The sequence below is a fragment of the Pelophylax lessonae genome, assembly GCF_965119305.1.
Source record: "Pelophylax lessonae genome assembly, chromosome: 11".
In the NCBI taxonomy this organism is placed as follows: Eukaryota; Metazoa; Chordata; class Amphibia; order Anura; family Ranidae; genus Pelophylax; species Pelophylax lessonae.
This window is the reverse complement of record NC_138778.1, coordinates 58,273,288-58,290,677: the sequence shown is the minus strand read 5'-3', so window position 1 is coordinate 58,290,677 and position 17,390 is coordinate 58,273,288. Positions and strand designations below refer to the sequence as shown.

At 44.2% G+C, this 17,390-nt stretch overlaps 1 protein-coding gene across 1 annotated transcript in view; it reads left to right on the top strand.

Annotated features, from left to right (window-relative positions):
* Positions 1-17,390, top strand: part of ZNF335 (zinc finger protein 335) — a 149,954-nt gene that overhangs the window by 98,449 nt on the left and 34,115 nt on the right. The window contains exons 9-13 of the mRNA XM_082272992.1: positions 1,009-1,186; positions 1,744-1,856; positions 2,966-2,984; positions 6,686-6,802; positions 7,662-7,738. Of these exons, the coding sequence (XP_082129118.1) occupies positions 1,009-1,186; positions 1,744-1,856; positions 2,966-2,984; positions 6,686-6,802; positions 7,662-7,738 (504 nt within the window). The remainder of the gene's footprint in view (positions 1-1,008; positions 1,187-1,743; positions 1,857-2,965; positions 2,985-6,685; positions 6,803-7,661; positions 7,739-17,390) is intronic.

Here is a 17,390-nt window from a genome sequence, read left to right as displayed (position 1 = left end):
CAGTTTTGGTAATTACCATGTCTTTATGTATGCTGTAGCATTACCACCAGTATTCTTTACTGGAGCCACCTAAATTTAGTTATTCGGAGGGGTGACATATAGTGTATCAAAGTACACTGCAAAGTATTGCTTTGATAAAAAAAAGGTCCCTCTAACATGTAAACTGCATAGTATTGCATATAGTTTAAATGAACCATAGGGATCACACATTGTTCAGCTATAAGAGAAATTATCACAACACATGTACAGGTACAGTATATATTTTTTGGAAAGAGTTCCATGTCCCCAGAGGTTTCCCACAGCACATCCATAGTTCAGGGATAATATAGTTAAAGACATTAAGCCAGCTAAGAGAGTTTTATCAGGCTTGAAGTTTAAAAATTGTATTGGAAAAAAACAACAGGAATCTACTCAGTAGATTGTTTTAAGAAAGGCCTGCATTTTTTCATAAATGCACATAAAATGATTCAACACTAATATAAAGGTCAATTTGATCCAGAGAATATCTGATTGCCTCTTGGGGGATCAGAAAGGACTCCACCACCCCCCCCCCCCCCAAATTGGATCATACTTCATTGTTTTTTTTTGCCTACCCCTGGATCAACTGTGGGTATTTTAGATAGTGTATATGAAAGTTTTGTATTTGAATGTGTTGGGTTGTTTTTTTTTTTCCTTTGTTGGTTGAATTGGATGGACATTTTTTCAATCTGATTAACTATGTAACTTGGCCATTGTTACTGTATCACAGTATGTCCATTAGACCTTAAAGAATCCATTTACCTAGAAGTTGGCTAAGCAGCTTCCTGATACCGTAAGTTTTTGCACTTTCCATGATTTGGTCCAATATGGCATAGTTTGCTTTTATGAGTAGAAGCAAGTAACATGTAGAGTTCTGGGGTTTGGGTTACCCCCCCCCCCCCATTGTTGTTATTATTGCATGCAAACCGCACTACCATCCTATATGTGCAGCAACTAGATGCATCATTTTCTTCTACTGTACCACTGCAGGTGTTATAAACCTCCAACTAAGCCACTACTCAGACAATTTATGTGCCGTGTCTGTGGCTCCCGTTTCCTCACACAAGAAGACTACACCTTTCATGTGAACTCACACGATGGCAGTGACCCCCAAACATTTCGGTGCCAGCAGTGTAACTACCAGTGCCGAAGATGGTCTTCGTTAAAGGTAAGTGTATTTTTAATGAGGCTGCTGCCAGGAAGTCACATGTTTGTACAATGTGAAGAATATACAGTATATCCAAGAGAATATAAGGGGAATGTTTGTATTTTAATGGGTAAGGCAGCCCATACATTAGTCAGTTTTTTTTTTCATTTAGTCAGTGGATTGAAGGGAAAAACAGACTTGATTCCTCCATTTACACATTCGAGGTGAATGGGGGAATCCTTCCACCGAGCTATTGTATTCTTACAATGGGGAAACTTCTCCCTATCAGAATACACTGATCAGCATGGCAGGCTGCAGCACTGAGCGAGCGAGGAAAATCTGACAGCGGTTGTATAGAAGTTGAGTGGTAGATCAACTTCTGTTCAACCACAGTACCTATACATGGATTGAAATTTGGCCGGTCCCTGCTGAACTAGCCAAATTTCAATCCATGTATGGCAAGTTTAAAGATCAGGTTTTATTTGTGTAGTTTATGGTTACATAATGATTATTTTTAGAATTAACACCTTTAATAATATTTGTATGAATCTAAAATCTTTTTTTTTTCTTTCCTAAAGGAGCATATGTTTAACCACCAGGGAAGTAAGCCACACAAATGTGACCAGTGTGACTACACAAGTGTCTACAAAAAGGATGTGATAAGACACTCTATTGTGCACAAGCAAGAACGGTAGGTTTTATAAGAAAGGGTGCTAATATTTCTTTCTTAGAATTAGAAAGATCCTGACTTGACCTTGGATGTTTCTAAAATAAAAAAAAACAGCTGAAGTAGAACACCTTGTGGTGCCATGTGTTGGTCTTTATACTAAGCCCTTTATTACTTTGGAGACCCCTTGAATGCTAGACTCGTGCTTTATATGGGCTTTCACTTCTGCCCAAGTCAAGCTGAACTCAAGGCAAGCAGCTAAATACATTGTTGCAATACGTAAAACACAACTGTTTTACTTACCAAAGGATTTGCCTTTCCAGTAAATTCTGAGATTCACACAACCCCATCACACAGCACAGCCAGGCAGATGACATAACTTTCTCTGTTAATTATGGACTGTGAAAGTATTCACTCTGCATCCCAGTCTGCATATTGGGAGGTAAAGGTGCAAGAGACTGAGATTCTCTCTTTGTTCAGTCTGCTCTCTCCTCTTATCAGCATGTTCCTTGTCTGCATATTAGCATGCAGCACACCCAGTCTCGACACTTCCTCCCCCCAGTCTGATTGCTACTGTATAGGGGATTGCAAGAGGTTGATATCAAACCAAAATCTGATTCTGAAGCCTGCCATGCATGGATCAGAATACCACTGATTCAGCAGGGACTAGAGGAATTTAGATCCCTGTATGGGCAGGGTGGTTGTATAGAAGTCGATCTACTGATCTTCTCTAAAACTGCCCTGTTGAAGTTTTACCACTCGATCAGCATTGCCAGCATCGGTGTATCCTGTTTTCCAGCTGTCAGAATACAATTGCTCAGCAGGAATGATTCCCCCATTCACCTCAAATGTGTGGCTGGGGAAATTGAGTCAGTTCTTTCATTCAACCCGCTGGTATGTGGCATGTATGGCATGCCTTACACTAGTACAACTTAAAATAAATTAATTCAGTGGTCTATGAATTAATATAGAGCTGTACTGATCTGTGTGTTCTATATCAGTCTAGAGTTCAGATTTATGCCTGCTCACTCTTAATAGGCCATGTATGATTATTCTTGGGTAAAACTTTGACCATGATTTGCTTTGCAATATACGAGGAGCATTGTTGTCATTTTTCTGTTTTTATATTTCAGGAAGAAGAAACCTTTGCTGGTAAGATGATCCATCTTCCAACTTCATTTTTTTTTTTTTTTATACAGAAAGTCCACCCCTTAGATGCAGATAGATTGTGCCCAGGTTCTAGCATTGTCCCTAACCACTGATAAGGCCTCGTTTACATGGGCGTGTTTATATATACGGGAGGCATGTTTTCCTGCATGGGGCTGCACAGGTGTTTCAGTAGGCAGTCCCATTTATGTCAATGGGAATGCATTGGATGCATTGACACAGCCACTGCTCCCAAATGACAGCTGTGCGTATGCATGGCCTTAAAGCCAAATGGGGTGAGTAAAGGGTTGTGCACCGGAAGCTGCAAAGACTGGCACTGAATAGGACTGCCTGCATGAGAATGCATGGAACACCTGCTCATCCCTGTGTGAACAAACACATCCCTTCGCACAGGTGTACAGTGAGGGAAAAAAGTATTTGATCCCTGCTGATTTTGTACATTTGCCCACTGGCAGAAAAATGATCAGTATATAATTTTAATGGTAGGTTTATTTTAACAGTGAGAGACAGAATAACAACAAAAAAAATCTACAAAAACGAATTTCAAAAAAGTTATAAATTGATTTGCATTTTAATGAGTGAAATAAATATTTGACCCCTTCGCAAAACATGACTTAGTACTTTGTGTCAAAACCCTTGTTGACAATCACAGAGGTCAGACATTTCTTGGCCACCGGGTTTGCACACATCTCAGGAGGGATTTTGTCCCACTCATCTTTGAAGATCCTCTCCAAGTCATTAAGGTTTTGAGGCTGATGTTTGGTAACTTGAACCTTCAGCTCCCTCCACATATTTTCTATGGGATTAAGGTTTGGAGACTGGCTAGGCCACCCCAGGACCTTAATGTGCTTCTTCTTGAGCCAATCCTTTGTTGCCTTGGCTGTGTGTTTTCGGTCATTGTCATGCTGGAATACCCATTCACGACCCATTTTCAATGCCCTGGCTGAGGGAACGAGGTTCTCAACCAAGATTTGACAGTACCAGACCCTGTCCATAGTCCCTTTGATGCGGTGAGGTTGTCCTGTCCTCTTAGCAGAAAAACACCCCCAGAGCATAATGTTTCCACCTTCATATTTGGAGGTGGAAATGGTGTTCTTGGGGTAATAGGCAGCATTCCTTCTCCTCCAAACACAGCAAGTTGAGTTGATGTCAAAGAGCTCGATTTTGATTTCATCTGACCACAACACTTTCACCCAGTTCTCCTCTGAATCATTCAGATGTTCATTAGCAAATTTCAGATGGGCCTGTACATGTGCTTCTTCGAGCAGGGGGACCTTGTGAGCGCTGCAGGATTTCCTTTACAACATAGTGTGTTACCAATTATTTTCTTGGTGACTGTGGTCCCAGCTGCCTTGAGATCATTGACAAGATTCTCCTGTGTAGATCTGGGCTGATTCCTCTCTCTTCTTCTCTTCTCATGATCATTGAAACTCCATGAGGTGAGATCTTGCATGATGCCCCAGACCAAGGGAGATTGACATTTATTTTGTGTTTCTTCTATTGGCAAATAATCGCACCAACTGTTGTCACCCTCTCACCAAGCTGCTTGGTGATGGTCTTGTAGCCCATTCCAGCCTTGTGTTAAGCCTCGTACACACGCAACGATTGTTGGCCGACCGATCGGCTGACTTTTGTCCAGTGTTGTTGTGTTGGTTGAAATGTGCTCTAGACTGCACACAAATTTTTTCGGCCAACAACAAACAACTTCAGAAGTGATGTCATGTTCTGGTTTACTTTCCGTGTGTTTTTTCTTCTCTGAGCATGCCCAGTCTTGCTCATCTGATTTTTGTCTGCCGAAATCTGTACTGACTGACGAACAATCGGCCGTTCTGTTGACGGCCAACAAAAATTTTATGGCATGCACACCAGATTTTGTTCAGCCGAAAAGTCGCAGTCGGTTGTCGGAAGCATCATACTAACAATACAAATACAAAAATATGTGCAGCGCTAAAGAAAGAAAAAAATGTATTATCCAACAAAATGAATTGTCCAATCACAGGAAACATTCCTCAACGACGGAATAAACAATGGTGATGTAGAAAGTCCAATATGTATAAATTGGTGCAAATCAAATAAGTGCAGCAAATCCCGTCACCAGTGAAGGTAAAAATATGTTGCGCTCACCAGATAGATGGGACCCCAAACACCTTATAGTGTAGGAGTCAAACAGGCTTAAAATGATGGAGTGTCCCCACAGATTTTCACCGATTCCAATGGAAACCATGCAAATCTCCAGCAGATGGAATTGTTCAGAGATTCCCCAGATGCTGTGGCCCAACCCACTTTCGTGTTTGAGCATTCAGGCTTATAATGATGGTAACTGGTCCAGAGTATCCACAACGGGAATCACACCAGCACAGTCAGAAAAAGCTCAGCAGCATATGGGGACGAGAGAACATATTCCCAATAGCGTGATACTGTTTATACAGCCTGAGAATGCCATCATACTAACAAGCCAACAATCGGCCGATCGGACGTTGGCCGAAAATTCACGACCAACAATCGTTGCATGTGTACGAGGCTTTAGTCTACACTCTTGTACCTGACATGATCCTTGGATAGCTCTTTGATCTTGGTCATGGTGGAGAGATTGGAACCTGATTGATTAATTGATTGATTGATTTCTTGCTTCTGTGGACAGGTGTCTTTTATACAGGTAACAAGCTGAGATTTGGAGCACTCCCTTTAAGAGATCTTGCTGATTGATAGGGGATCAAATACCTATTTCACTCATTAAAATGCAAATCAATTTATAACTTTTTAAATGCGTTTTTCTTGGTTTTCTTTTTTTTTTTTTTGTGACTCACTGTTAAAATAAACCTACCATTAAAATTATAGACTGATCATTTCTTGTCAGTTGGCAAACGTACAAAATCAGCAGGGGATCAAATACTTTTTTCCCTCACTGTACACCTGTGCAAAGGGGATGTGTTTGTGCAAAGGGATGAGCAGGTGTTCCATGCATTCTCATGCAGGCAGTCCTATTCAGTGCCAGTGTTTGGGGTGTTAAGTTTTCCCTCACTGTATGTTGTAGTCCATGTGAACAAGGCCCTGACCACTGGATGTAACGATACCTGCAGAAAAATGCTTACTTTAGAGAAGACCTGTGGCTCCTGTTGACCTTTCATCCAGTTATTCAGGCTGAGCCTCCGCCACTCATGATAACACCTGGGATCCTAGCTGCAAGTATCCATTGTATACCGGAATCCACAGGAGTTCACTTAGTGTATGTGAATAAGGCCTAAATCTCAGTACATGCAACTAAATTGAGGGGTTGTCTTAAAGCTCTTCAGCTGCTTGTTAAGACAATTAAAATACTTAAAAGTCCATAGTCTGAGCACAGGTGCAATTTATAACGTTCTGCATGCATGTTCCATATCACTCGCTCACTAGTTAGTAAACCACAGATAAGAATAACAGATGCATACACTTTTTAAAAACAAATCAGCAATATCAGCCCCACATTTCCCTAATGAGAACGTACATATTTTAAACCTGAAGCAGAACCTAACCCTTTCCACCCTATTCACAGCAGACGTGTTCCGTAATTTTGTAATCAGAAAAAAAGAAAAAATGGAAGTTATCCTCAGGGTTCTCTAATGCAATGTTTTTGAAGCTAAATATATCAGTGTGTAGGTTTATTTATCTCATTTTCTTTTCACACCTATGTTCTTCTTTCAATGCAGACTTCAAAGAGTTCCACCTATCCATGTCCTATCTGTAATCGGGTATATAACATGCAGAAGAGGCTGACACAGCATTTAAAATCACACAGTAGTGAAAAGCCACACATGTGTGACAAGGTAATTACTGGACCACTTCAGTTCCTTTTGTTTTACAAAAAGGAATTTACAGTGGTTTTATATATTGTTCATTTTTAATGGTAGAATTAAAAAGTATTTTATTGCATTTTGATTAGAAATGTTTTGTATTTTCATTTCCAGGCAGCAGGTTGTGCCCTAGGCCCCTTTTTCATTTTTTTTAAATGCTTAACTATAAGAGCCGGTTCACATTAGCGCGACACGACTCCTTACTACTTCGGGAGGCGACTTGTCAGTCCCGTGCACCACGACTTCAGAGCGACTTGCAGGGACTTCACATAATGGAAGTCTATGCAAGTCGTTCCGAGGTCACCCCGAAATATTACAGGACCCTTTTTCTAAGTCGGAGCGACTTGTGTTGCTCCTATTAGAACGGGTCCTGTAGCGGTCAATGGACCGCAAGGGAGCGCTACTTGTCAGGCTGACAAGTCTCCTGACAAGTCGTGCTAATGTGAACCGAGTCTAAACGTCTGTTGTTTACTAAGCTCAATGACACAAGCTCAAATATATTCACATAACTAAATGATTCAGAGGAGGGACTGATTCTCCTTCACTCTGCTTCCCTGCCGGCATAACCATACTGACTTTCCGTCTGTATTTGAACAGCTTTTGCTATTTAGAAATCCCATTCTGCCTTGTGAATTTTGTCTCATGGGTGCACCCTATAAAAAGGTTTGTCAGTAAAAACAAGATTTTATATAAATAATTGAAAATGTATAATTTAAATATTTGTTTAGAAGCTTAGAACAAAGAAATCTGATTATGATTATTGATATTGTTTGAAACATCGCCTAATATTTAAACACATTATTAGCAAATGAGTTGTGTTGTTTTTTTACAGTGTGGTAAAGCCTTTAAGAAGCGTTACACCTTTAAGATGCACCTTTTGACTCACCTACATTGTGTGGAGGAGAGCAGGTAACCATTTGCCATTGAGACAGATATATGTACAGTATATATACACCTTTTTCTACACTGTGATATATGTCGGTATTCAAAATACATTATGAACTGTCCTTGTGAGCTGTCCTTAAAATGTTAAGAAGTGGGTGGAGTTAGACTATAGCTATAGCAAGAATTAGGATGTCCTATTTCAAAGAAGTTCTGTATTGTTACTCAGAGGTGCAAACACCCAGGTACAACCTACCATCCATATTGCCTTTTCTAAATACTATACACAGAAATCAGAGAATAGGTAAAATCCTCTCTGCCCTCAGTGCACCCTATTAGCTCCTACTAGCCTTTATTTAAACCACCAGTGACTAATTCTACCTGGTAGAAAAAAATTCTTTGGTCCCTTACCAGTTCCTTATGACTCCAAAGAAACATTGCCATTGGTTTTAAAAATATTTATTGAGGGAAAAAATACTCTTCTCTATTTTCCATTTGTGTCTTGTCTGTCCTATGCTGGATCTCCTTTACATGAAAAGCATTGTCTAAATTAAAGTAATTGTAAACCCATATTTTTTTTGTTTTTTAATAACTCACATGTCATACTTGCATGCTCTGTGCAATGGTTTTGCACACAGCAGCAAGGATCCTCCTTTCTCGGGTCCCCCACCAGGCTCCTCCCCTCTGCCAAGTGGCCACTATAGAAAGCAGCTTGCTATAGGGGTACTATTGTGAGCTGGATTCTGTTATTGACAGCAGTGGGAGCCAAAGGCCTATGAGCAGGGAGAGCACAGAGAGAGCCACTGCACTCATGCACAGCGCTGGATCAAGATTGTGCTCAGGTAAAGTATAAGGGGGCTTGGAGAAGCTAAACTCAGAGGATGCATTAAGGTAAAAAAAACACAGTACAATCACAAGCCTTTCTGTTAAACAAATGAACTAATTTGTGAATTACTGAATGGCAGGGTGGGAATCCACCAGGACACTGAATATTAGATACTAAAGTCAAGAAAGTTTATGCTTGCCAAGAAGCATTGGGCAAGAGACTCTTTTTTTCGAAGAGACCCTCTCTTCCTTTCCTATGAGCTGAGTAAGATCATGAATCAAACAGATTCCTAGATAGCAGATGCCTGTAGACCTTTACAACTGGCAGTTTAGGACAAATCAAATTTTTTTCAGAGGATTTTTCTTAAATGTTAAAAAGAATTGTCGGGATTGTGGGGGTAACATCCCTGCTTAACTAGTTCAAGTTGCTGCAGCTGAGAGAGCTACTACAGAATACCTCCATGTGTGTAATTTATAGGGTAGGGTGTGGTGACAAGGTCTCTTTACCTTTAAAGCAAAAAAAACCCTCTAAACAATATTAGGCTTGCTTTGAGCTCCTGGCAGGAAAAGTCTACATGTACCTGCTATCCAGAAATCAGCTTGACCCATGTTCTTATTCTGCTTCCAGTGTTGCTTGGCCTTTAGTGTTATGTTTCTATGATATGTCGTTTCAGGTTTGGTAGCCCATGGCTCAGCTCTACCCATGTAAATCTGATTTATCTTTTTATCTGCAGCTGCTTATTACTACAGCATTCTTCCCATATATATATATATATATATATATATATATATATATATATATATATATATATATATATATATATATATATATATATAATTATTATTATTTTTTTTTCAAAGTTCATTACAGACCTATTGCATACCTCCCAACTTTTTGAGATGGGAATGAGGGACACCTACAAACAAACTTATGTAGACATAGAAATATATATAGAGAAGATTCAGCGCTGAATAAACAAAGACATAAGACCAGCAGCTAACACTCAAGGGTAATCCAACACCTTCAAAAAGTATGTATATAATAGTGTAGCGCAGTCTAATAACAATAAATAACAATCTTTTAAAAAGCCAATAATAGTAAAAACATATAATGAATAAAAAGAAGTTCATAAGGTGGTAAAAGAGACGGTAAAAACAAAGTCCACTAGTGATCCGGTGAATAGACAATAAGTGTGACTTCAGTGCTCATAAGATCCCGTCACCCGGCATTATCTGCCTCTCACCTCCAGAACTTGACCCCACAGGGTCTAAAAGCATGAAGCAATCTCCACGATGTAAAGCCAATGGACTCAGTAAACCGGACTACAGCCTCCAGCAAACGCCTGCACTGATGATTTATGGGGTAAAGGGTACACCTTCCCAATCAGTGCCTGGTGTGCGGAGTCCCAGTGCTGTGCAGCCTCCTTCTCTCTCCTAGAGAGTAGAGAGAAGGAGGCTGCACAGCACTGGGACTCCGCACACCAGGCACTGATTGGGAAGGTGTACCCTTTACCCCATAAATCATCAGTGCAGGCGTTTGCTGGAGGCTGTAGTCCGGTTTACTGAGTCCATTGGCTTTACATCGTGGAGATTGCTTCATGCTTTTAGACCCTGTGGGGTCAAGTTCTGGAGGTGAGAGGCAGATAATGCCGGGTGACGGGATCTTATGAGCACTGAAGTCACACTTATTGTCTATTCACCGGATCACTAGTGGACTTTGTTTTTACCGTCTCTTTTACCACCTTATGAACTTCTTTTTATTCATTATATGTTTTTACTATTATTGGCTTTTTAAAAGATTGTTATTTATGTAGACATAGGACAAGCCATGCCCTCTTAAAGCGGAGTTCCACCCAAAAGTGGAACTTCCGCTTTAGGTAGTTCTAACCCCCTGACATGCCACATTTGGCATGTCATTTTTTTGGGGGTGGAGCGGGTACCTAGTTTTGACATGTACCCGCTCCCACTCCTGCTCGGAGCGCCGCGGCGCCCTGAGCGGAAGTTCTCCTCTCCCCCTCCCTCCCTGCAATCTTCTGAGACATGTCAGAGGTCCCAGAAGATTGCCGGCCAATTACGACGCGTAGCGCGACTCGCGCATGCGCAGTGCGTAACCGGCTGTGAATCCGCAAACTGTCACAGCCGGGTGCCCACACCAGTGATGCCGGCGCCGCAGAGCAGAGAGGGAGAAGAGCGAGGCTTCGGGCGGCCGAATCGCTGGACCGTTGGACAGGTGAGTGTGTTTAGGCTGGAACTCCGCTTTAAAAGAGAATTATACAAAAACTGATTTGTTAAACCCACAAGTGTTTTTGTTACCACTACTTTATACTTGCTTTTGAAATTTACAAATGCCGCAATTTAGAAATTAGATGAAAGGTTTAGCACTGGGAAACACTTTTTAAAGGATAATTAGTGCATTTAATACACAACTATAAAGAGCAGATCAAAATGAGGGACAAATGAGGAGTAAAGACAGACTTTTTTCCAAATCAGGGACAGTTGTGTGGTATGCTTATCCTATGTGGATTGTGGATGATGTTTTCCGGACCAGTGGATTGGCAATGTTAGTTTTTAGCACAGCACTGTTTTTGACACAGAATGAGGGAAGTATTCTTCTGCATGGGGTTAATAGGCTCCCCAGCTCTAAACCCCTCCTCCTGTCATTCAACAGTTAAATGGTATAGCCTCTAGAGTGCTCTCTTTCTATTGTGTATACTCTTTAGCCCATACTGAGTGCCTGTGCTGCTACTTTGGGAATTGTCGATTGATTGCAAGTATTCCTACTCAAAAATGCATCAGGGCCTCAGTTTTAGATTGTTCTACCAAGCTCAGGCATATATCCTTTCATACATCATTTACCAGCCATGCACAAACACATTTTCAGTTTTTATGTATGTTTTAAATAGCAAACCAACAACAACAGCTGGAGGGACCACTAAATAAGTAAGCTTGCTTTATAGTCATGTAAGCAGATTATTATGCCCATACTGGATAAAGTGTGTTTATTGCATGCATTTCACAAATACGATTTATTTCCTGATAATCCATCACAATTCAATGTTGATTATACCGTATATGGCCACTATTTAGCCAGTGCTAAATATGTCAGTTTCTGGGTCTCTTCTAGTTTAGAGTGAGCCCCCCCCTTCCAAGGTGCCTTGAAAGTCGTGTCTGTTTTTCACATATTGTATATGTGCAATGTATGTAACTGAGACCTCGACTCGATTATTATTGTTTTGCATGAACAAACAGTATATGATACTAAATAGCCCCTGATTTGCTCTGAAGATTACCATCTTTGGTTTTTTGAACTGAAGTCTTTACTTTTTGGCTTATGTTCTCTAAAAAGAATGTATAGAGGTTTTCTACATCCTTATTTAATATAGTCTGCACTAAATAATAACATTTATAATACGTGTTTTTTTTTTTTTTTATTCTGGCAAACATGAAATACTGAATATTAATATTTTGCACTCTCGTGTCCAGCTAGTAAAAGCTTAGGCTTTTTCATGTTTTCATATCTCTCTTTAGCTCCTGCTGTTTACAGAGAAAAGTATCTCAAGTTACATTTACAGACAAGCTAAAACAAAATTTACCTGTTTTGTGGTGGGTGGGCTGTTGCCATAATGTGCAAATACAATGTGCATACCTGTACTCATGGCAGACTTCCTTGTCATAGCAACCCTCTCTAGGAATGTGACAACCGTAGTCTCTCTCATTGCTCCATTGCCACTAATGACCCCTTCTTCTCCTGGATCCAGCGCTCTAAAGTAGCACTGTGACAGACTAAAACCTGACCCTGACCACTTCTTCATTCTTTATCTGTTTAGAGTGAAAATCTGTTTCATCTTTAGTAATAAATGTGTCTCGGAACTTTGCAAATCTGTTGCAATTGGCTGCCCAGGATTTACAGGAGCAGGGGTCACAAATGCACAAAAAAACCGTTGCATACTTTACTAAATAAGAGGCAGCCTAATGTGCATTTTTGTGTGTGGCTAATTTGCTTCATAAATGTCCCCCATTGTGTTTTAACCACTTCCCTACAAAGCTATAGCCGAAAGACGGCTATAAGGTGGCTCTTTTGTTCCCGGAACCATGCCCCTAGCGCACCCTGTGATCGGCTGTGTCCTAAGGACACAGCCGATCACAGATCGTGGTAAAGGGCCAATCACAGCAGCCCTTTACCACCTGATCAGCTGTGTCCAATCACAGCTAATCACAATATAAACAGACTTGACGGTTATCAGCAGTGGTTTCCTTACGCGCTGTCACAGCGTGAGGAGAGGAGAGCCAGTAACTGGCAACCCTAACGGGGCATGCACACAGAAATTCAGGGCACTGATCACCAGTGCCCTGATTATTAGTGCAGCCCCATCAGTGTCAATCGCTGCCCATTAGTGCCGCCTCATCAGTGCTGCCTATCGGTGCTCATCAGTGCAGCCTCATGAGTGCATATCAGTGAAGGTGAAAAATTACTTTTCTCTTACGTCCTCCGACAGTCGCCGCCTCCTCTAAGTCATCACTGTTGGGTATTGTCTTCCTATCCGTAGGAATAGCTAGGCATATAGACTTAGTCCAAAGACAAAAGGCATTAGCATATACACACCCACGGGGGCTGTCCCATCCAGTGAATACCCCCCCTGCATCACCACTCCCAACTCAGTTTTAACTTGCCTAGCGTCAGGAATAGTCAGGCTACCTTGTGCTGGGGCTTCAGTCTCAGCCTTCCTTAATCTGTTATTTGATTTTCTTTTAAAATGTCAGTTTTTTCTCTCACTTTACTAGCTGTTTATTTTGTCAGCTTTAGTGTTAGTTTATTCTTCGGATGAAGATGGATCATGCGGTGCTGGGATTCGGACTGGCTGCCCAGGTTCTCCAGGGCACAGAGGGTCAGATGGACCCCCAGCCCGCCATCGAGCGTTCAGCTATGGTTCGCCCTGGCATTAAGAATGAACCCATCCCTGTTCGCTGCAGGGATGCAGCCGTGAGGTGGCTACCTCACAGGACTTGTCTGCGGTGCTGCAGCATCATGTCCCTGGCTCACGGCACTCCCTGTCAGATGAGGACAGAGGTTTATCCGTGCATGGAGGCTCCCCCACGCCATCGGGTACAGGTAAGTACTTTTCTGTGTGGGGCCTCCGTTTGGGAGTGGCAGTCTGTGTTGCTGTGTGTCCCCATGTCTGTGCCTGTGTGACTCCCCGTGCGATCCCTGCGGGGTTCGCTTTTGTGCAGATCTGTATGTTTGCCGGGGGTCCCTGTCCCTGTGTCACCTTAGGTGCATGTTTGGGGGTACAGACTTGTGTGTTGTGCAGCGACCGCTGCGGGGGAAAATTTGCGCGGTCCGCCATGTTTTTACTATGCACACGTGTATAGCCCCTCTGGGGGGACGTTTGCGCGGTTTCCTCCAGCCTTGGCTGCTCCAGATCTCGGACAGGTGGGTCCAGGAAATCGTTCAATCAGGTTACAAGATCGAATTCCTTTCCAGGCCGGCGGACAGATTCTTTCCTTCCAATCTCCATCTGCTTCCGGGGCGTCTGCAGGACCTGCATCAAGCGGTGCAGGACCTGCTTGCTCAGGGGGTGATTTGTCCCGGTGCCTCATCGGGACAGGTTTCGGGGGTTCTATTCGAATCTGTTCACTGTGCCCAGGAAGAAGGGCAAAGTGCGTCCTATTCTGGACCTGAAAGCGCTGAACCGCTTCGTGCGTGTTCGGAAGTTTCGAATGGAGTCTCTCCGTTCGGTAGTGGCCTCCTTGAGTCCAGGAGAATTCCTAGCTTCGATAGATCTGAAGGATGCGTACCTGCACATCCCCATTTTCGAGGGTCATCAGCGGTACCTTCGGTTCGCTATCGCAGAGGGACCACTACCAGTTTGTGGCGTTACCGTTCGGTCTCGCTTCGGCACCCAGGGTGTTTACCAAGGTGTTGGCACCAGTCCTGGGCCTGCTGCGGGCCCAGGGCATTGCGGTCCTGGGGTACCTGGACGATCTGCTTCTGAGATCGCGTGCCAGTCAGGACCTTGTGCGCGATCTGTCCATCACGGTACAGACGCTACAGGAGTTCGGGTGGACCGTCAACGTTCAAAAATCAGCGTTGTTTCCGTCGCTTCGCCTTCCCTATCTGGGAATGGTTCTGGACTCTGCTCAGGCAAAGGTATTCTTGCCGGAGGACAAGCTCCGGACTTTGCTGGATGAAATCCGGTCCCTCAGGGACAATCCGTCCTCGTCACTGGGGTTGATGGTGTCGGCCTTCGAGGCAATTCCCTTTGCCCAGTTCCACACGCGGGCTCTCCAGACGGAGATCCTGGCCAGGTGGGACAGACTTCCTCAGTCCTTGGATCTGGATGTCTTCTTGAGTCGCCGGACCAGATTGGCTCTTCTGTGGTGGATCCAGTCCCCGTCAGTGGCGGAAGGCAAGTCCTTCCGCCCGTTGGTGTGGACAGTGGTTACCACGGACGCCAGCCTGTCGGGCTGGGGTGGAGTCCTGGGCAACCTGTCTGCCCAGGGCACTTGGTCGGAGGAGGAATCCTCCCTCCCGATAAATGTGCTGGAACTACGAGCGATAAAACTCTGTCTCTTCCAGTGGTCGGACCGTCTGCAGGGCCTGCCTGTTCGCGTTCAGACGGACAATGCTACCGCGGTGGCTTACATCAACCACCAGGGGGGCACCAGGAGTGCTCGAGCAGCCCGGGAGGTGACCGACATTCTGTCTTGGGCCGAGACTCCTGTCCCGGCGATTTCGGCAGTTCACATTCCGGGTGTGGAGAATTGGCAGGCAGACTATCTGAGCCGCCAGACCCTGGACCAGGGGGAATGGTCCCTACACCCGGAGGTCTTTCAGATGCTGTGTGCGAAGTGGGGATTCCCAGACGTGGATCTGTTCGCATCCCGGCTAAATCGAAAGGTGGGAAGGTTCGTGGCAAGAACGCGCGATCCGTTGGCGGATGCCTCGGATGCGTTGGTGGCCCCTTGACATCAGTATCGTCTGATGTACGCCTTTCCTCCGATTCAGTTACTATCCCGGTTCCTTCGCAGATTGGTCTCGGAACCAAACATGGTGATTCTGGTGGCGCCGGACTGGCCTCGCCGGTCTTGGTATGCCGACGTTGTTCACCTGGCAGTGGCGCCTCTGTGGCGTCTGCCGCTGCGGGAAGATCTCCTGTCTCAAGGTCCGATCTTCGATCCTGCTTCACAGTCGCTGGCTTTAACGGCCTGGCTGTTGAGACCCAGGTCTTGAAGGACAAGGGTCTATCTCCAGAGGTTATTCCTACCCTGATCAAGGCTAGAAAATCCTCCTCTGGTAAGATTTATTACCGTACCTGGAAAGCCTATTTCGCCTGGTGTGAGTCCAGGGGGTTCTCCCCTCGTTCTTACTCGGTGTCGAGAATTTTGGCTTTTCTCCAGTCTGGAGTGGATCAGCGCCTGGCGCTGGCCACAATAAAGGGCCAGGTGTCTGCACTGGCTGTTCTTTTCCAACGCCCTTTGGCTTCTCGTTCTTTGGTGCGCACCTTCATTCAAGGGGTGCGACGTCTGGCTCCTCCCAGGAAGGAGCCTTTACCTCCATGGGTCTTGAACTTGGTTCTGTCCGCGTTACAGCGTGCTCCCTTTGAAAACATCAGGGAGATAGCGTTGCCTCTGCTGTCTAAGAAGGTTGCCTTTTTGGTGGCGATCACTTCGGCTCGCAGAGTGTCGGAGCTGGCGGCGTTGTCTTGCCGCTCCCCTTACTTGATCATTCACGAGGATAAGGTGGTTTTGCGACCACCCCCATCCTTCCTTCCCAAGGTGATCTCTGAATTTCACCTTAATGAGGACATTGTTCTGCCTTCACTTTGTACGAAGCCTAAGCATCCGAAGGAGATTGCGTTGCACTCCTTGGACGTTGTCAGGGCGATCAGGGTTTACCTGTTGTCTACGAAATCCTTTCGGAAGACGGATTCCCTCTTTGTCCTTCCTGAGGGACCTCAGAAGGGCATGGCTGCGTCCGCAGTAACTATTGCCAAATGGATCAGACAGACCATTGAGCAGGCTTACGCCTTGAAGGAACGGGTTCCGCCCTTCCCTGTTAAGGCGCACTCTACCAGGTCTTTGAGTGTATCTTGGGCCTATTGGCATCGGGCCTCGGTAGCCCAGGTGTGCAAGGCGGCGACTTGGTCGTTGGTGCACACTTTTTCCAAGTTCTACAAAGTAGACGTTCTGGCATCAGCTGATGCTTCTTTTGGCCGCAAAGTTCTCAGTGCGGCAGTGCCATGATGGACCCTTGAATTTTTTCTCTGGGTCCCTGGCTGTTGGCATTTGCTTTCCTGGGCTGTTGCTCCTGTTGAGCATTGTTTTTTTCTGTTGCCCAGTTGGTTCTCTTACAGTGCATGTAAGATTCCTTTCTCTGATGTGGGTACTGCGTTGCCTTTTCTACGGTTGCGTCTCCCACCCCTCATGTTTATACTGCTTTGGGACATCCCAAGAGTGATGACTTAGAGGAGGCGGCGACTGTCGGAGGACGTAAGAGAAAACGGAATTTTTGTAAAATCTTACCTGTAAAATTCCTTTCTCTGAGTCCTCCGACAGTCGCCGCCCCCGCCCCTCTTTTGGGGTTCTTATTACCTACTGCTATGCTACCAAAATTGAGTTGGGAGTGGTGATGCAGGGGGGGTATTGACCGGATGGGACAGCCCCCGTGGGTGTGTATATGCTAATGCCTTTTGTCTTTGGACTAAGTCTATATGCCTAGCTATTCCTACGGATAGGAAGACAATACCCAACAGTGATGACTTAGAGGAGGCGGCGACTGTCGGAGGACTCAGAGAAAGGAATTTTACAGGTAAGATTTTACAAAAATTCCGTTATTTGCAAAATTTTGTAACAG